Genomic DNA, 21,069 nt, shown 5'->3' with positions numbered 1-21,069 from the left:
CTGCTTCCACACTCTTCACTATGATATGTTTCTGCAGTCTCCAAATTCCAGCCACCCTCCTTTGGTTTGTCCCCTCTGAACTCAACATCACTATCTTCTAACAAACTCAGTAACTCATGGTCATCATATTGTTCACTCTTCTTACTCTTTTTGGGTTAAAAAGTGTCAGAGTGTTGATTCGCCACCATTGCAAACAATGCAAAAGAGAGGACTAAAGACAAAAACACAACTGCAGACAGGCAAACGTTACGTGTTGCTTGAACTAACACGAGTGCACAGCTGAACAAACCAGCCTGAGCACTCAGCTAGCAAATGCGCCGCTTATAAGAGTTACCTGCACTGGCGGGTTTATCGTGGAAACAAGCGTCAGCCACAGCAAACGTGTTAAGGAAAGACCTTCAAAAACATAAAACCCGATTTCTTATTTTCAGCACTGACAGTTAAGTGTTCAGCCACTCGAGAGCACCTGGTTACCATGTTTCAGTTAAGGTTGTTGCCACTAGACATCCGTCTTTGAAAGTGCATGTTTCGAGTATCCAAAGCTGTGTGCAGACTCTCCTATATTACTGTTTACACAATGATTTCAGAAAAACATGACAAGTTATCCTGATCCTGACATTGAATTTAGTGGCTCAAAGTGAATGAATGTAATGTTACTTCACTAGTGAAAGTAACAAAACTGTCTGCTAAGTGACAAATGTTGGTCAGTGCTATGAGATGAATACATCCACTGTGTTCCAGCCAGCTCCTCCAAGATTCATGTTCACAGGAAACTAACTACAGACTTCACAGAGAGACAAACTAAAAACTGCTTCAAGTTCCAGGATATTTTAGCCAAAGACCAGCACACGAGTATACATGAGATTTTATTTCGGTGATCTTCAAAATTTTATAACTCTTTTGAGCTTTAAAACTGGGCATGTCATTCATAATGTAATTCATTCCAGGATTTTTTAAACTAACAACATATTTTTGGAACAATTTTAAAAGAATCATTAAGTTCAAGGGTTAAACTTGCAGCAAGTTAACTATTTATAAAGAGATTTGTTTCCAATTTTTAGAATTGCACACATCTGATCTTTATTTTGACATTGTCCACATCATGAATGGGTCTGAACACTACAATATTGTACTAGGCACAGTAGTGTTGGAGATGGGATGCTTTTGACCTTTGAACTGACTGACCCAGCCAGTTCCAGACACTTTTAGAGTTTAGTTGTGGACACTATGGTGCATACTAGCATTTTTCACATTCATGAGTCATTACCAAAAGTGAATGAAGTGATGTGACTAAGTAGCCTATGATGGACTGGAGATCAAACACCAGACATTTGGATTTCAAGTCTGACATTTAACCACTGTGCAATGGTGCTTGTGAGGGCAGTGCATTTTGCAATTACAATAGTGTTCTCAGATAAACTGCTGTTCTTTCACATGTAAGGTCTGCCCACAACATACACTATAAAATATTAAATGAGCCTCTTACGTTTTATCATACTCTCACAGGAGCACCAGAAACACCCCTTCTTTGTGAAATATTTGGTAATTGCACATCCACTGGCTCAATGCACAGCCTACAGTAGTACCAGAGAGACTTTTAAGCATAGACTTCACAGTAAGTAGGTCACAGACAATCTGAAATTTCACCTCTGACTTCACCTGGGGTTTCAGTAGTTTGAAACTAAGGTTTCACCAAAGTTGACAGATCAAAGTTTCAACTAGAATGTTCTAAATTCAAACATATCAGTAACACCTCAGCCATATACGACTGGTGATCAAGGGACACTGCCTTCCAAGCTGCCATGGTCACCTACAAAGGTGAGTCACTAAAAATGTATCTTGTGTTGAGGTGTATTAAATTCCCTAATAATCTTTGGAAAACAAAAACATTGTGAAGGATGCTGAAACTGGAAATATGTAGGCTTTCAGATGACAGGTCCAAACAGTCTTTACACATAGTTTTTCGTAAGTTATCCTGTGTAAGAGTCTTCATTTATCAGCCACTCCTGGGCATGAAAACTAAGCAAAGGAGCCTAGCATGTATGATATGAAATTACTTCAGTGAACTCAATCATTAAGAAAAAGCATACAACTACTTGTCTAACAGAAAATTTTAAATATTTACACATGATTAGGAGGAATTCAGGAAACTTTTACAGAAGATGTTACTTCATTCTCCACTACAGAATCACCATCACAAACTGAGAAACAACTCTGAAAAACGTTTGAGAAATAAATGTGGGATGTTGATCTCTCATTCAATAGAAATTGACAAGTTCATTTGTCAAACAGGAGCACCAGAAACACCCCTTCTTTGTGAAATATTTGGTAATTGCACATCCACTGGCTCAATGCACAGCCTACAGTAGTACCAGAGAGACTTTTAAGCATAGACTTCACAGTAAGTAGGTCACAGACAATCTGAAATTTCACCTCTGACTTCACCTGGGGTTTCAGTAGTTTGAAACTAAGGTTTCACCAAAGTTGACAGATCAAAGTTTCAACTAGAATGTTCTAAATTCAAACATATCAGTAACACCTCAGCCATATACGACTGGTGATCAAGGGACACTGCCTTCCAAGCTGCCATGGTCACCTACAAAGGTGAGTCACTAAAAATGTATCTTGTGTTGAGGTGTATTAAATTCCCTAATAATCTTTGGAAAACAAAAACATTGTGAAGGATGCTGAAACTGGAAATATGTAGGCTTTCAGATGACAGGTCCAAACAGTCTTTACACATAGTTTTTCGTAAGTTATCCTGTGTAAGAGTCTTCATTTATCAGCCACTCCTGGGCATGAAAACTAAGCAAAGGAGCCTAGCATGTATGATATGAAATTACTTCAGTGAACTCAATCATTAAGAAAAAGCATACAACTACTTGTCTAACAGAAAATTTTAAATATTTACACATGATTAGGAGGAATTCAGGAAACTTTTACAGAAGATGTTACTTCATTCTCCACTACAGAATCACCATCACAAACTGAGAAACAACTCTGAAAAACGTTTGAGAAATAAATGTGGGATGTTGATCTCTCATTCAATAGAAATTGACAAGTTCATTTGTCAAACAGTTGCCCTCAAGACTGATTAATTTCATGGTCTTTGGTTTCAAAAATTATAGAGGTGCAATTTTTTATTTTCAGTACAGACATTTCCATTATACCTTGTAAACAATTACAAATCTTTAAGTGAATAAACAATATTATACACTGCTGCTGCTACTATTCAGGAATGATAATCACAAATATCATGTCTGTCCCCACATCCAACAAGACAATGGCACAGACCAACTTCAGCTCCTTTAAAACCATCTCCATTACAACCTACCTCACACTCACAACTGACTTTAAAGTTCTAATTATAAGAAACCACATAATTAAAGAAAGTAACACTAACAAACAATTCAAATTTAATTGTTAACAGCAAATAATCACTTCCATTCTGCAGAGCTGCACTAAGAAAAATACTAAATGCCTCAAAAACTGAGTATTATGTTACCCCAATGAATTTTTACATCTATGTGACAGTCTAGTTTAACATTTGCCTACACATCTGTCAATACCTGGAAATTTGAACATAAGCAGTATTTTTAATTCCTGGTTGACCATAACAGTTCTTGGCAACCATGCTCTTTGAAAGTCATCACCATTCAGCCAGTTCAGTGAATTAATAGACATTTAAAACCATCAAACATGTTTGATTTCTTAGCTGTGATAATACACATAGATAAATTCCGAACTATAACAGTCAAGCACACTAGTGTGGGGGCTAGTGGAAAGTGGCTTCTTCTTCTTCTTCTTCTTCTTCTTCTCCTTCTCCTTCTCCTTCTCCTCCTCCTCCTCCTAAAGCCAGTTTCCTTCAGTAGCTTTAATCTTTCCATTGGACTGCTAATATTTGTTTTACTGGCTGGTAATTTATTTCTTATGATTTTGATGATCTTCCAGTCATAATCGTGTGTTATAGTCACACTTTCTCTTACATTCCCACTCATTAATGGAGTCCACTTTACATCTTTTGTAATTCTTTCACTTCTCTGTATCATCAGCATTTTTCCTGTAATTCTTTAGAGCATTATCATTTCTGTGGTCTACAAGTATTATGTTTCTAGCCTTGCCTCAGCTATGTACTGATTGCAAACTTTTACAAGGTCCCTCAGCAAGGGATGCTGGGAATGGAAGCTTGTGATCAGCTCTTAGGACATTGGCTGCTGAGACAAGCCCTACCTACTTCCCAAGCAGCCAGCTATAAAAGAAACAAACCTGTAAAGGATTAATGCATTGTAGAAGTGACAAAAGTGAGTGGCAAGTTGCCAGAAGGACCAGGTACAGCTTCTTAGCTAATTTCTGTAAATAATAAGAATCCCTACACAAAAAACCACATGAATCAACATTATATTAACAGCAGCTACTTATTGTTACGTATTGTAACAATACTGATACATAGTTAAGGTTGGCAACTAGCATAAACATTCCAGAGCGGTACGAAGTCTGATTTACACCAATCTCAGAGGGGCAAAGTAAAAATGTGCAACCAGTACATCATAATTGTTCTCAATATGGTTTTGTATATTCTTGCCTCTGCCTCAATATAAATGAAATACTTTATCTTGGGTTCATATTCCTCAACAATGATAACTTTTATGCTTTCTGGTGTCCATATCCAAGGAACATTTGTAACCTCACTGATATGGAACGTCAATTTCATTGAGTCCATGGTATGAGTGCTCACTGAGGGGACAATCAATTCCTTATAGGGTTTGGGCATCACATCTATCTAAATTCATTGCAAACCTATTACAATTGTCATGTTTAATGCAACTACGGATTTATATATGTAGATGATTTACCACTAAATAGGACAAATCAGTAAATGTTCTTCAAACACACTATTGTGAGGTAAAAGAAAATGCGTGAAGTGTTTCCACTTAAAGGAAAAACTGAGAACACACAAGGCATTAAAGAAGATGGTAAGATATTTTAACTAACAAAAAGGCTAAAATTAATTCAGAGTGAAATGCTGCATATTATTTCAACAAAAAACATTACTTTCAACTTGAGTTATATAATGAAGGAAAGGCACTGTCATTGACATCATGGAAGTGATGCAGTAAACAGATTGGCTAGCCATCATACTGTGTGTATGTAGACTGACCAATGAATGTAGAGGCACAAGCTGCACTTCAGTGCAGGAGGAGAAGCAGCTAGGTGGTGGTTACAGAAATGTATGAACCACCATATTGTGCATAAATTTTGTGAGTACCCTGGGAATTGAATTGTCCTATATGATTCCAACAAATCTGAATCCAGTTGTGTACATAAAAATATTCATAGATGTAGCAGATTGTCCACATTACTTTCTAAGTACAGAAACAAACAATTGACATGGAGTTGTCAGATTAAATGTAGCTGTAGCAGCAGCACCTTGCTAAAATTTTGGCACAGTACTTGTCTTCTCTAGTGAATGCTACTTTAACTGTCACAGCAACACATGAGAACCAGTTTATTCTAGGTTCCTTCCTTCCCACAGTAGCAAGAAAAATCTGCAACTGTGTAATTAAAATGAAAAAATTCACATAAGTGTATGATATAGGTGTGCTATGACCACAACCAGACAGCCCTGAATGTTCATTGCATACCAGCTGGTCTTTAATTGTTTACAACCTGAAATGGAAGACCACAGCTGATTATACTGCGCTGCTGCCTTTCTAACAAGTTACTCAAAGGCTAAACACAAATTATCTGTGTGTGTTCTTTTCAGTGTACATTAAAATCCCTGCACTATCAACTGCAAGTTCATCTTTTGACAAAATTTTGAACAATAACTCGAAGTACACTCAACTGTGACTCACTACCTTTAGCCCATTCAGCCAGAGATCCGTGGCTGTTAAAATTGGCTTTGTGTGTTTGCGACAACTAACAACATAACGCAATTTTGTTTGCATTTCTATGACACCTGAGTGTTGCCACAGTGTTACCTAACTACTAGTTTAGTCTGTTAAACAAGCCTTTTGCACTTCACAGTTAAAAGCTGGCAAGGATTCTCCTTCACCAGAACATTAGATTGGGAAGATAGCACTGTTTCACAAAAGCAAGTCTCTCCGAAGACAAAGGGATTATCAGCAGAAAGTAATTTGATTCCGTTTATGATTTAAGAATCAAATCAATGTCAAAATATTATGAAAATGAAAAGCGTATAATTTTTCCAAGGCAGGGCTAAAGGTGAAAGAAAAACATTGAACACTTCAGAGTTCATCACTTGCTCACCCTCTTCCATTTCCTTACAAGCTGAATTTGTTTGATATAACATTGTGTGGTGCCAAATTAATATATTCCAACAGTTTAGTGTGTTTTGAATTGCTACTTTTGTATGAAGTGCCCGAGCTTTTTGCCAAGTTTAGGGCAAGTCTGTTTTGCAGTTATCTCTCCCGTTTATTAAACTGAACATTCAAATTTGAATTTTCGGGTAAACCTCAGTCATGCCAGCTGATCATATGCATTAATGTTCCTATTTCCATATCCTGCATTATGAACTGGCACATCACTAACTTTTCCGCGTGTGAGCAAAATTTGATGATACTTGAATTAATACCCCCCACTAACTAGCTTCCAAAATAAGGTCGGTTGGTTTGGGGGATTAAAGGGACCAGACTGCTATGGTCATCTGACCCTTTAAAAAAAAAAGCCTAAAGTGAAGAAAAACGAACAACAGGAAAGACAGCAGACGACACAGGACAAGAGATACTTAGACAAAGAACAGACAAAGTAAAACCAAACAGAGTGTGGCAGTGGTTGGTCAACCATAGGGATAAAAAAGGAAAAGCCAACCACCGAGAACACATTAAAACCTCAGTTTAAGATAGTAGGCCAAAGGCCAGAATCAACACAATACAATAAAATGAAACAAACACTCAGATTAAACAATAAAAGCCCCTTGACCGAATAAAACGTAAAACTAAGTCAGCCACAGCAGAGTCATCTGTTAAAAGCGCAGGGAGCGTGTTAGGCAGAGCGGACAACTGCCTGAGCACAGCTAAAAGTGGACAGTCCAATAAAATGTGGACCACTGTCAAAACGGAGCCGCAGCGACATAAAGGGGGGGTCCTAACGTCGCAAGAGGTGGCCGTGCGTCAGCCATGTGTGCCCAATGCGCAACCAGAAGAGGACAACTGACTCCTTGCGAGAGGCCCGCAAGGAGGAGCACCACACACCGGTAGCCTCCTTGATGGCCCGAAGTTTGTTTCGTGAAAGCAGGGTGCGCCATTCAGTATCCCAAAGGTCCAGAATTTTGCTGCGTAGGCACGCTCGCAAATCTGTCTCCGGAAGGCCAATGTCCAGAGATGGTGTACTGGTGGCCTCTTTCGCCAGGCGGTCAACATTCTCATTGCCGGGTATCCCAACATGGCCTGGGGTCCACACGAAGACCACAGAGTGGCCGCAACGTGCAAGAGTATGCAGGGACTCCTGGATAGCCATCACCAGACGAGAACGAGGGTAACACTGGTCGAGAGCTCGTAAACCGCTCAGGGAATCGCTACAGATAATGAAGGACTCACCTGAGCAGGAGCGGATATACTCTAGGGCATGAAAGATGGCAACCAGCTCAGCACTGTAAACACTGCAGCCAGCCAGCAACAAACATTGTTCAGAATGGTCCTCTAGAGTTAGTGCATAACAGACACGACCAGCAACCATCGAACCGTCAGTGCAGACAACGCCAGAGCGCTGATACGTGGCCAGGATGGAATAAAAGTGGCGGCAGAAGGCCTCCGGAGGAACTGAGTCCTTTGGGTCCTGTGCCAAGTCGAGCCGAAGGCAAGGGCGAGGAACACACCATGGGGGTGTACGCATTGTGGCCCGGAAAGGAGGTGGAACAGTGAGAACCCTAAGCCACGAAAGAAGCTCTGACTAATCGCAATCTTACAACCTGACCGATGCCGACGTTCTGGCAGATGGACGACCGATTGCAGGAACAGGGGACGATAGTTGGGATGCCCAGGCAAGCTAAAAACGTGGGCAGCATAAGCGGCCAACAAACGTTGGTGTCTTAACTGCCGGGGAGGGACACTTGCCTCCACTAGTATGCTGTCCACAGGGCTGGACCGGAAGGCACCAGTGGCAAGTCGTATCCCACTGTAGTATTGGGTCCAGCACCCGCAATGCAGATGGGGATGCTGAGCCATAAGCCAGACTCCCATAGTCCTGACAGGACTGGATTAACGCCTGGTAAAGCCACAGGAGAGTAGATCGGTTGGCACCCCACCTGATGTGGCTCACGCATTGCATACCATTTAGATGCCGCCAACACGCCTGTTTAAGCTGCCGAATATGAGGCAGCCACGTCAACTGGGCATCAAAAACCACCCCCAAAAACCTATGCGACTACCACTGGAAGAAGCTCGTCGTCAAGATAAAGCCGCGGCTCCGGATGAAAAGTGCGTCGCCAGCAGAAATGCATAACACAGGCCTTGGCTGCCGAAAACTGAAAACCATGCGCTACAGCCCAAGACTGTGCCTTGCAGATTGCACCCTGTAGCTGACGCTCAGCAGCTGCAATGCCAATAGAGCTGTAGTAAAGGCAGAAGTCATCAGCCTACAGGGAAGCGGAGACAATTTCCCAAGGCCGCAGCGAGCCCGTTAATGGCTATTAAAAACAGACGGACACTTAGAACCCTGCAGCACACCGTTCTCCTGGACTTGGGAGGAACTATGCGGCCGCGACGTGCATGCGGACGATACGATACGGCAGAAAATTGCGGATATAGATCGGCAGAGGGCCCCGAAGACCCCATCCATGAAGCTTAGAAAGGATGTGATGATGCCATGTCGTATCATACGCCTTCCGCATGTCAAAGAGACAGCGACCACATGCTGACGGCGGGCAAAGGCAGTACGGATGGCCGACTCCAGGCTCACCAGATTGTTGGCAGCGGAGCGGCCTTTACGGAACCCACCCTGAGACGGAGCCAGAAGGCCCCGAGACTCCAGTACCGAATTCAAGCGCCGGCTCACCATCCGTTCAAGCAACTTGGAAAGAATGTTGGTGAGGCTAATGGGACGGTAGCTGTCCACCTCCAAAGGGTTCTTCACCGGTTTCAGAATGGGACACCAAAACTTTCCCACCATTATGACGGAAACTCACCCTCGACCCAAATGCGGTTGTAAAGGTCGAGGAGACGTCGCTGGCAGTCCACTGAAAGGTGTTTCAGCATCAGAGTGGATGCTATCTAGCCCAGGAGCGGTATCAGGACAAGCGGCGAGGGCACTGTGAAATTCCCACTCACTGAATGGAACATTGTACAATTCAGGATGGTGGGTGCGAAAAGAAAGACTCCGACATTCTATCCGCTCTTTAATGGAGCGGAAGCCCAAGGGGTAGTTGGCAGAAGCGGAATTCAGAGAAAAGTGCTCTGTCAAGCGGTTTGCAATGACGTCGGAGTCAGTACAAACTGCTCCATTCAGTGAGAGCGCAGGGACGCCGACAGGGGTCCGATAGCGAATAGAGGCATCAAATCTTGGCCCAGACCTGCGATGGGAGTGACATGGAGGTCAATGGTGGACACATACCGCTTCCAGCACTCCTGCTTGCGTTGGCAGATAATGCGGCGGGCTCGCGCACACAGCCGTTTGGAGGCGATAAGGTGTTCAATTGACGGATGTCGCTTGTGACGCTGGAGCGCCCACCGGCGAGCTTTAATCGCTTCAGCGATCTCAGGCGACCACCAAGGCACAGTCCGCCGCCGAAGGGACCCAGAAGAACGGGCAATGACAGATTCGGCGGCAGTAACGATGTCGGTGGTGACCAATTGAACCACTGCATCAATTGCATCGTTAGAGAGAGGCTCAATAGCGGCAGTGGAGGAGAACAAGTCCCAGTCAGCCTGATTCATAGCCCATCTGCTAGGGCGCCCAGAAGACTGACGCTGTGGCAGTGACAGAAAGATCGGAAAGTGGTCACTACCACACAGGTCGTCATGCACTCTCCATTGGACAGACGGTAAGAGGCTAGGGCTACAGATCGGAAGGGCTATGGCGGAGTATGTGCCATGGCGCCACACAAGTGTGCGAAGGCACCATCATTTAATATCGAGAAATCGAGCTGCGCCAAGAAATGCTCAACAATGGCGCCTCAACCTGTTGCCACTGACCCACCCCACAGATGGTTATGGGCGTTAAAGTCACCCAGTAACAGGAAAGGTGGAGGCAATTGAGCTATCAGAGCAGCCAGGACATGCTGCGCGACATCACCATCCGGTGGAAGGTAAAGACTGCAGACGGTAACAGCCTGTGGCGTTCACACCCAAACAGCGACAGCCTATGAAAGTGTTTTGAGAGGGACAGACTCGCTGTGAAGAGAGTTCAGGACATATATGCAGACACCACCAGACACCCTTTCATAAACTGCCCGGTTCTTATAATAACCCCGATAGCCACGGAGGGCGGGGGTTCGCATTGCTGGAAACCAAGTTTCCTGCAGAACAATGCAAAAGAAAGGGTGAAGGCTGATAAGTTGGCAGAGCTCAGCTATATGGTGGAAGAAACCGCTGCAGTTCCACTGGAGGAGGGTGTTGTCCATGGCTGCGAAATGCGTGATGGGACTGGGAAGGCAGATTACGCCGCTGGGTCACCTGCTGCCTCCAATGGAGCACCCGTGCAAATGCTATCCATTGCGTCCGAGGGACCGGCGAGATCGAGGTCCTCAGCGGACGCAAGAATCTCCCCCTCATCCTCAGACGCAGAACTTGTAGGTAGTGGTGGAGTAGGAGCCATCGCAGGTGCCTTGGTCTTACGGAGCTTCAGTGTCATTTTGTCTTGCTGTTCCTTTGGTTGCCATTGCTGATAGGGCTTATTGGAGTCAGTCTCCGGAACCGAAGATGATCGCGAAGCTCGACGACCAGCGGCCTGTGGTTTCTTCCGCCACTGGTTGGTGTTTGCTGTGCCGCTGGTAGGAACCTGGGAAGGGAGTGACCCAAGGGATCCTTTCCGAGCGAGAGAAGCCGAAGACGACTTACGCTTCTCCGGCTTAGAAGTGGGGACTGGTGTCCCCGGTGGTTTAGTGGGTGCTGCTCCCGATGTAGATGGTGTGGGAGCAACAGCAAGAGAAGGGGGCCCCCATTGTCAAGGGGGCAGGTGAGGTCCTCTGACGCTGAGAGCTGACTGACTGGTGCAGCTAAAGGAGCCGGAGCAGGAGTGACAGTGGAGGCATAAGATGACATCATGCGCACAGGATGTAGCCGTTCAAATTTCCGCTTAGCCTCAGTGTAAGTCAGTCGGTCCAGGGTCTTATATTCCATGATTTTGCGTTCTTTCTGTAAGATCCTGCAGTCTGGCAAGCAAGGTGAATGACGCTCTCCACAGTTGACACAGATGGGAGGCGGAGCACATGGAGTACAGGGATGAGATGGGCGTCCGCAATCTCGACATGTGAGGCTGGAAGTACAGCGGGAAGACATATGGCCGAACTTCCAGCACTTAAAGCACTGCATCGGGGGAGGGATATAGGGCTTGACGTCACAGCGGTAGACCATCACCTGAACCTTCTCCAGTACTTTATCACCCTCTAAGGCCAAGATGAAGGCACCGGTAGCAACCTAATTGTCCCTCGGACCCCAATGAACGCGCTGGACGAAATGAACACCTCTACGCTCTAAGTTGGCGCGCAGCTCGTCATCAGACTGCAGAAGTAGGTCCCTATGGAAAATAACACCCTGGACCATATTTAAACTCTTATGTGATGTGATGGTAACATTAACATTCCCCAACTTGTCACAAGCAAGCAACCTGCATGCCTGGGCGGAGGATGCTGTTTTTATAAAAACTGACCCAGAGCGCATTTTAGACAAGCCCTCCACCTCCCCAAACTTGTCCTCCAAATGCTCTACAAAGAACTGAGGCTTCATGGATACAAAGGATTCCCCATCAGCTCTGGTACAGACGAGATACCTGGGGGAATACATGTCACTATCATTCATTGCCTTTCGTTCCTCCCATGGTGTGGCCAGGGATGGGAACGATTTAGGGTCATAAACGTTAGCTTTAAAATGAGCCCTTGAACGCTCAGAGACTGCTGGTGGCTGGCCACCAGCAAGAGATGATGTACCACGCTTCATTGCGGGACATCCGCCCTGATGCCACCTACTCCGATCAAGGGCCCTCCCCATGGGCACCACCCAGCCACAGCAAGAGCCACCTGGCAGGATGGCCATTGCCGGGAGTCATGATGCCCCAGGGAGATGGGCATCTACTCCTTGGCATACATGGGGAGTAAACGGTACAGGCATCAGTAGAGTGCTCCCTGTGTTGTCAGGGGGCTACAACCAACAGGGTACATGGCAGCCCCACCACAACAGACTAGCTACCGTGCTGGATCTTAGGTGCAAAAATGTATAACGTCGTCGTCACAGCGAAAAGCAACACTGCACAGTGCAGCGTGGTAATCGCACCCAGGGACGTATCCTTGCCCAAGAGATGGAAAACGAGCGGGACACCATTGCAATGACGAGAAAGCCGGCTAAAGGTCTCAATGCACGACAGATACAGTGCACCATTTAAGGCGCCCTTCCCCAAGTGGCTCGCTCTTCGGAACAATTTAGAAAGATGGAGGTAAAGCCCGAGAGGGGACCATCATATAAGGCCGAAAAGGTTGAGACTCCTGTAAGTCGCCTCTTACGACAGGCAGGAATACCGCGGGCCTATTATTACCCCCGAACCCGCAGGGGGGCTTCCAAAATAAACAATTGTGAATATAATTAGTTTAATACCTACAGTATCACATTTGGTCAGCTGAAGGTTTTCAAGAATCTTGTACCAGATGTAAATTTGCAATGCAACCACATAACACAACTTTGTTAGCAATTGATTGATTACTGGGGGGGGGGGGGGGGTTATGGGCCTGAACAGAAAAGTCATCAGTCCCCTAATTGCAAAATTACTTGTGAAAGAGATAGTCCACACTAAAATTGGACAGACCCAGTCAGAAGAGAAACTATAAAACAAGGAAATTAAAACAGAAGGCATAAAAGGATAGAACAAGTCTAAAAACTGGAAAAACAGGGATAAAAGAGTCTGCATGAGGAAGTGTTCATGGGTCCTAGAATGAGGAAACGAAGGTCTGAAGCACAAAAATACTGCTCCAAGAGTAAAGCAAAACCTTATATCTGGAAATAAAAAACTACTTTCACAGAGGAAACTAAAGACCAGTTCAACCATTCCTGAATCATCTGCTAATATTAAAGATAAGGTAACTGGAACCCTATACTTAGTACAAATAGCCAGAAGATGGATACATTCCAGTAATGTATGGGATATAGTCAGTCTGGCTCTGCAACCACATTGTGGGTGTAGCTTGTAATGCAAGCAAATGGCATACTTGGAACAAGGGTACCGTAAGGCTGCTTAGCCAAAATTCCTGTGGTCTCAGCAATACTCCGTGTCTTCCAAGCCAAAATATTTGCATCTGGAAATGCTTCAAGGCCACCATAATCTGCTTGATTACCCCACACAACAGCAAGTGTTAGCCAGGTACTGCCTCCAAACAATGCTTGTACATCACACGTAAAGTTCAGATGCAGTCCACAAAAAACATTAGGACCTCCAATCAATTGCTGTTTATTAAACTGCCCAGCCAAATCAGTATCAATCGCCTTCAAACTGCAATACACAGGCACACTGCGCCGCCAGCGACGGCATAGACAGTTTACGACTGAACTCCTTCCAAGAGGAGCAGAAGAAATAGCAACAAACTGCAGTAATCTCTTCGATTGTGTGGAATTTATTAGTGAGAGCAGTAGTGCAGGAGATATTCCACTTTCAGGCAGAAAGGTAATTGATGTGAATCCGTATATCTGCACCTGGAATCTGAAAGGAATGGGAATAAGTATCTGACACTAGTCAATTGGTCAGCCAGTTCATTCCCTGGTATGCCCACATGACTTGGGACCCAGAGAAAAACAGTAGGTGGCACAGCTAAGAGCAGAGAGAAGCTAAGAGATAGCAAAGACCAAAGGGTGACTATAGTAGCATTGGTCTATAGCCTGCAAGCTGCTCATTGAATCAGTACAACACTGTGGACATCTGGGTAACAAAATGTAGAGCCCTGTTAAAGGCTAGCAGCTCTGCCAGGAACACACATGATCCCGTCAATAAATGATGTTATAACCAGAAGGAGACATGAAAGCATATCCCACCTTATCTTACGACCATCAGTGTATAAGATTATAGCACCCTGGAATTCCTGAAGGATAGAACATACAAGACACCAGAAGACCATAGGGGCAACAGACAAGACCCTGGAATAAGTCTGTCCTAATCCATGGTCTAGGCACCATCCAAGGGAGGTGTGGGAGGAGCGAGTGGAGATGGAGATCCTGACAGGGGAAGTGAGACTCATTCCAACTGGCAATCCTGCCCATAGGCAGTTATCAGAAGTTAGACATCACTCATTTGCAAAGAGGACAGGGTACAAGGGATGGTCAGGAATCTGCAAACGGTGATTGCTTGAGAAACCTGAGTTGGCTTTGATGTATTTGTAGATGGGGAATCCCCACTTCTGCAAGGAGACTGGTTATTGCTGCTTTTCACACTAGTCCCATAGTCAGACACCCCACAATGGTGAACAGCGTCAAGCATTTTCAAAGTGGTATGAGCTGCTGAGCCTTAAGCCTGACAACCATAATCTGTTCTGGACAAGACCAGAGAATGGTAGAGATGGAGAAGAGTCTGCACCCGAAGATGTGTGGGCCAAGAGGTGGAGAACAAACTTTCACATGCAGGTAGTCTTCAGGTGGTAAGTATGGGGAAGCCACATAAGCTTTTTATCAAAAACAAGGCCCAAGAAATGGGACTGTAACAGAATTGAGGAGCTGGTAACCTAAATAAAGTTATGGATGAAGATGTACAGTGGGTTGATGAAAAAATACAAGGCTCACATTTTGGAGGGAGAAAATTGAAAACCATGGGTGACTGCCAACGCAGAGGCCAATCAGATGGTGCCTTGGAGCCAGCATTCAGCAAATGCTACAAAGTGGGAGCTGCACCAGATGCAAAAATCTACATACAATGCCACAGTAACTGGGGCCCTAACAGAAGTTACATGCCCATTGATGGCTATGAGGAAGAGTGACATGACAACCCTGTAGGATACCGTCCTGAATTCATGGGGTGTTGCATGAAGTGCCAACTCTAACCTGGAAGAGCCAGTGGGATAAAAACTCGGATAAAAATGGGAAGAGGGCTGCAAAAGCCCCAGTCATGGAGGCTACCTAAAATGTGATGGCACCAAGCAGCGTAGTATGCTTTATGCAGGTCAAAGAAAACTGCAACAAGGTGTAGGTGGTTAGTAAAAGCCTGTCAGATTGCCATTTCCAATATGAGTAAATTGTCAGTTTACATTGTCTTTTTCATAAGCCACACTGATACAAGGACAAAAGGCCCAGGGGTTAAAAAGGCCAACATAAATGGAAGCTAACCATCCTCTCTAGCAGTTGGGAAAGTACATTCGTCAACCTAATTAGACTGCAGCTGTCAAGACATTGGGTTCTTCTTGGGCTTAAGGACTGGGATAAATATGCTGTCTCACCATTGCAAGAGAAGGCATCCATGCACCAACTGAAGACCCTGAGTAGATGTTGCCTCTAGGTGAAGTCCAAATTTTGACTCATCTGGTTGTGGATGGAATCTGGGCATGGGGCCGTGTAATGTGAAGAGATAGGGGCGTGCAAGAATTCCTGATTAGTGAAGGATTCATTACAGGCTTTGGCAGGGGTTGAGAGAGGGGTTTGTTCAACTCAGCATTTCTGCCGTATAAATATGGCAGGATACGAAGACGACACTTTCACAAATTGTGTCGTGAGGTGTTCTGCAAGGATAAATGGATCAGTACACAGAGCACCCTGGAGGCTAAGACCCGGGCCAGTTAATTGCCACTCACAGGCCAAAGGCTATGGAGCTTGCACCAAACCTACAATGACGAGGCGTATGTCTTCAAGGACACTGCAGCACCTACCAGTTTTGTACAGCAACTGCTATGACCTTTGCTATCCCCCATCCACAGACCCCTCTTGTTGACTGGTGTGGTGGACAGTGCCAGCAGCATGAATAGTAGAGATGGCCTGCATGACTGCATCAATGCAATTTGAGAGAGCGGTGTCTTAAGTGCACAGCAGACATATATGAAAGCCAACTGGCTCTGCAGAATGTCCAATATGGGAGCCTGTCTGCCTGGCAGCAGCAGGCGAGTGATAGAATCACTGGGGAGTGGTCACTGTTACAAAGATCATGGTGTGACCAATGTAGGGAAGCCATGAGAGCAGAGGGACAAGAGATCGATAGCAGTAAAGGTTCCATGAGCAGCACTGAAGTGGCAAGGGAACCGTAACTGAGAAGACAAATCCAAGTCTGTAATAAGTTGATCAATTAGAAAAGCCCTATTTATTGAAGTGGCACTCCCAAAGGAAGTGATGTGCATTGAAGTCCCCAAGAACAAGATATGGGGTAAGAGTCTGTATTAAGGTAAGCAGATCAACATAGGAAAGTGGTCTACCTGGAGGGAGGTAGAGACATTGCAAACAGTGATTCCTGGAGTCTGCACTGTAACCACTACAGCTTCCAGGTTGGTATGAAGGGGATCCAGTCACTAATAACATCTGTGCAAACCAAAGTGCACTCTCCTCCAGATGCTATCCTATGGCCAGCATGATTCTGACAACACCCTATAATCACAAAACGTTCGAGAGTGGTCAACATGTAAGTTCATTTCTTGAAGAGCAAGACATAATGCAGACTAATATGAAACAAGTTGTATTTCCTGTAGGTGACAATAACACCCACTGTGAATTCCACTGGATTATCATGGGGCAATAGGACAGGCCAGTCATTAAGAAGCACAGGGGAGGTCATGTCACTGGTCATCAACAAGGATGGGGTGACATGCATAAATGAGAGACTGGTTGTGAGGGGGAGATGGCACCTCCAGGGGCACTGGGGGAGGGGGCTGCCTTCTCCTGGGACTACTGCTCTGGAAGTAGAGGGGGCATTGCAAAGAGTGAGAGCAGCCTTCCTCAAGATACAGAACCAAAAGAGAACAGGCAACCTTGGGGTGCATCTTGTGGCCAAATCTCCGTAGCAGGCTGGGAGGGGGAGGAGGGAGGAGGGAGAGGGAGGGGGAGGAGGGAGAGGGAGGGGGAGGAGGGAGAGGGAGGGGGAGGAGGGAGAGGGAGGGGGAGGAGGGAGAGGGAGGGGGAGGAGGGAGGGGGAGGAGGGAGGAGGGAGAGGGAGGGGGAGGAGGGAGAGGGAGGGGGAGGAGGGAGAGGGAGGGGGAGGAGGGAGAGGGAGGGGGAGGAGGGAGAGGGAGGGGGAGGAGGGAGAGGGAGGGGGAGGAGGGAGAGGGAGGGGGAGGAGGGAGAGGGAGGAGGAGGAGGGAGAGGGAGGAGGAGGAGGGAGAGGGAGGAGGAGGAGGGAGAGGGAGGAGGAGGAGGGAGAGGGAGGAGGAGGAGGAGGGGGAGGAGGAGGAGGAGGAGGGGGAGGAGGAGGAGGAGGGGGGAGGAGGAGGAGGGTGGGAGGAGGAGGAGGGGGGAGGAGGAGGAGGGGGAGGAGGAGGAGGGGGGAGGAGGAGGAGGGGGGAGGAGGAGGAGGGGGGAGGAGGAGGAGGAGGGGGGAGGAGGAGGAGGAGGGGGGAGGAGGAGGAGGAGGGGGGAGGAGGAGGAGGAGGGGGGAGGAGGAGGAGGGGGGAGGAGGAGGAGGGGGGAGGAGGAGGAGGAGGGGGGAGGAGGAGGAGGAGGGGGAGGAGGAGGAGGGGGGAGGAGGAGGAGGGGGGAGGAGGAGGAGGGGGGAGGAGGAGGAGGGGGGAGGAGGAGGAGGGGGGAGGAGGAGGAGGGTGGAGAGGGAGGAGGGGGGAGGAGGAGGAGGGGGGAGGAGGAGGAGGGGGGAGGAGGAGGAGGGGGGAGGAGGAGGAGGGGGGAGGAGGAGGAGGGGGGAGGAGGAGGAGGGGGGCAGCATCACCAACCCAGATAACGAGGGCACTTGTTTGAGGGGGAGCAGCTCCTGGAGGGGAGAGCATAGAAACTGCTGGGAGAGGGGACTAAGGTAAGGAAGAGGTAGGAGGGATAAAGGGTGTAAACAGGCAAAAGTTGAAGAAAGTAACACTGGGTGGAGTGTCTTTGGGAGCCTCAGTGTAAGACAGGTGATCCAAAACTTTACTTTCTGATCTATTGTCTCTTGTAATCTGAGAAAACTGGTGAGCAAAAGGAGTGGCTGTCATGACAATTGACAAGTGGCAGAACACTGGGGCTTCCCTCATGACATGGGTATCCAGTCACCACACAGAGGCTGAACTGTGGGAAGACATGCCCAAAACCTAAGCACCAAAAGCACCTCACGGGTGGCAGGATATACAGCTTTGCTTCGCATCACACCTGTAGCACATAGCCTTTACCTACTCTGGGAGGATTTCTCACTCAAAGCCAAACTGAAGGTGTCAGTATCTCTTGTGAGGTTGTCTTTACAACCCATCTGCAACACGTTTAACACGAACACTTTGTTGCTCCAGTTTAGCCCAGAGTTTATCAGTTTGCAGGATGAGGTCTCTGAAAAATCACACCCTGGACAACATTGAGAGACTGGTGCCAGTTTATGACACTGGAACATTGCAGCTCTTCTTACTAGTGATCATCTTGGCAGACGGGGCAGCAGAAGCAGCTTTGCTCAACAGACTCCACCAAACTTGTCCTCTATATTCTCCATAAAGACAACAGCTTTGTTGTGGCTCTTTGGCATACATGGGAATGGAACAGTTCAGGTATTAGTGTGATTCCTGTGGCTCTGCCAGATTGCTACATAACAGCTCCACCACAATGACTGGCTACACAAGCTGGTCACCAAGTGCTGTGAAGGGGAGATGTGATGGGGAAGGGAAAAGGGAAGGAATCTACACCAGACATTAGGGAGAGAGTTCCTCCCCAAATAGCTCACACTAAAAACAGAAAATTTAAAATTGGAGGCCAAACCCTAAGTGGGGACCTACAAGCCGTAAAGGATGTAAGGACAGGCAGCAGAAACAAAATTGCAAGCAATACAGGGGACCAGGTGAAAAGCCAGGTCAACACTAATCAGAACACCGAGAGAGGTAAAGGAGGGGGCAGTGGGGAAGGAGCTAGGACATGGTTAAAGGAATTCAGCGAAGGATGGAAGGAAGGAAGGAAGGAAGGAAGGAAGGAAGGAAGAATGGGCTGCAATAGCTCAGGGCCCCATAGGTGCCCCACACTACCTCACAAACTAAGCCCCAGGGGATGTAGTCTTGTTTATTGGTCTACTAATAAACTTTTTAATTAAAATGTCACATATAAGAATTACTTTCTGCAATAAACTGTGCACTTTGACAGAAAATATGGTGCAAAATGTACGCCTCAACTTCTAGTCATAAAAATAGCCATCATTAAAGTCATTTCAAGAAGATGCAGCCAATAACTGAACACAGTAATGTCAAATTCTATTAGTATGGCATACAATCCCTGTCTCATTATTAATATATAATTACATCAAACATATGAGCAGTGGAACTTTGCACTTTCTGTATCGTTATTCATGGCTCTGTATTGTTATTCATGGCTGTCAAGGAAGCACAACATTAGCTTAACTGACATGATGAAATGTTGACTACTAAAAAGCTGACCTACATCAAATGAGTCCATAAGCCTTCACGCAGATTGATAAAACTATGTTGTGTGAAATAATATTAAAAGGAAGCTGCTATTATTGGTAGATTTCACCATCTAGTGGAAAGACTACCTTGACTCCTCAAGTGGGTGTTGGACTGTTAATATTTGAGGATGCCTCAGTCTGGTCAATTGAAACACTCCTCTTCTTAATAGATCCATGATTCTCTCCTGTTCCATTTTTGAGCAGCGTTCCAAATTGCGCTTTTCAAAGACAAATATTGACCCATCTTGTTTTGTTGATTTCTTATAGCCTTTATAAACTTTCCATAGCTGACCTTTAAAGAAAGAGTAGTCTCTAGATTATTTTTTCTGTATTACATGAAAAATTAACATTCATAATGTGCTACATAATGCAAAGAAAACATTTGCTACATTCAATCAGAAATTATATGAAGTGCCCAAAATTTCAACTCTTATTCAAGATAAAAATAGTCACTTTACACTTAAAGATTAACAATATACTGACTCTGCATAAGCACAAAAGTTTATATAGAAGTAATTTAAGAATACTTCTTAAGGTTTGTGGTAGAAATACCAACTTACTCGGTCCTGCTGTGCATGTATAGGATGTTATTTCATATTCTCTGGTAACTGGATTACCAGGTAGCACCCCAGACAACTGGGACACTGTTGTACTCACAGTTGAATATAATTTATTTATAACATCCATTATGAATGTGCCTGAAATACGTAATTTTTCCCATGAGAAAAGTCTGAAAACTGGCCAGGCATGTTGTTTAATGATAATTTTATGACTCATTAACAAAAATGAGAAAATATCCTTAGAATCAGAAATTGACCATTGCTGTTTATTTAATATCTGAGACTGTATCCACACAGTAACAAGACAAGCAAAAAACATTTATTCACTTTGAAAGCAATTATGAAACATCTTGTGTAGCAGATTTCAGACAAAGCTGAACAGTGTTTTTAACTCCCTTAACGAAATTAGTGCAAAAAGTTTGGCTAAAACGAACAGTATCACATGATTAGTTGACCATTGAGAATATACCAATGACAAGTATCTTGCAACACACTTTTCCACTCAACATTAAGGTTGTCTTTAGCACAGAAAGGGGTGCACACCACTGCAACAAAAAATTTTGACCACTTACCCAGTGATATAAAATGTCTAACAGACAGCAAGGTGCAATTTGAAAATCAATTGAAAAAGTTTCTCCTTCACAACTCATATTCGTAGAATTGCTATGTTTGTGATGTGTAAAAGGTGGTGGGTAGCTAACTCAATCTGTTTATCTTGTTTCCATTTCAGGGGGAAAAAATATATGGTGATGTTTAGAGTACAAATTAATTTGAAATATGAATGTAAAGTTACTCATTTCACCATCACATC

At 45.3% G+C, this 21,069-nt stretch overlaps 1 protein-coding gene across 2 annotated transcripts in view; it reads right to left on the bottom strand.

Annotated features, from left to right (window-relative positions):
• LOC126299596 (SCY1-like protein 2) overlaps positions 1–21,069 on the bottom strand; it is a gene marked incomplete at its 5' end in the record, with an annotated part of 158,499 nt that overhangs the window by 125,757 nt on the left and 11,673 nt on the right. For both annotated transcript variants that reach the window (XM_049991616.1, XM_049991617.1), the window contains 2 exon segments: positions 19,786–19,990; positions 20,259–20,396. In XM_049991616.1, coding sequence (XP_049847573.1) covers positions 19,786–19,990; positions 20,259–20,385 — 332 coding nt within the window.

Source organism: Schistocerca gregaria, chromosome X (assembly GCF_023897955.1).
Source record: "Schistocerca gregaria isolate iqSchGreg1 chromosome X, iqSchGreg1.2, whole genome shotgun sequence".
Classification (NCBI taxonomy): domain Eukaryota; kingdom Metazoa; phylum Arthropoda; class Insecta; order Orthoptera; family Acrididae; genus Schistocerca; species Schistocerca gregaria.
Note: the sequence above shows the minus strand (reverse complement) of the source record. Positions and strands in the feature narration are given on the sequence as shown.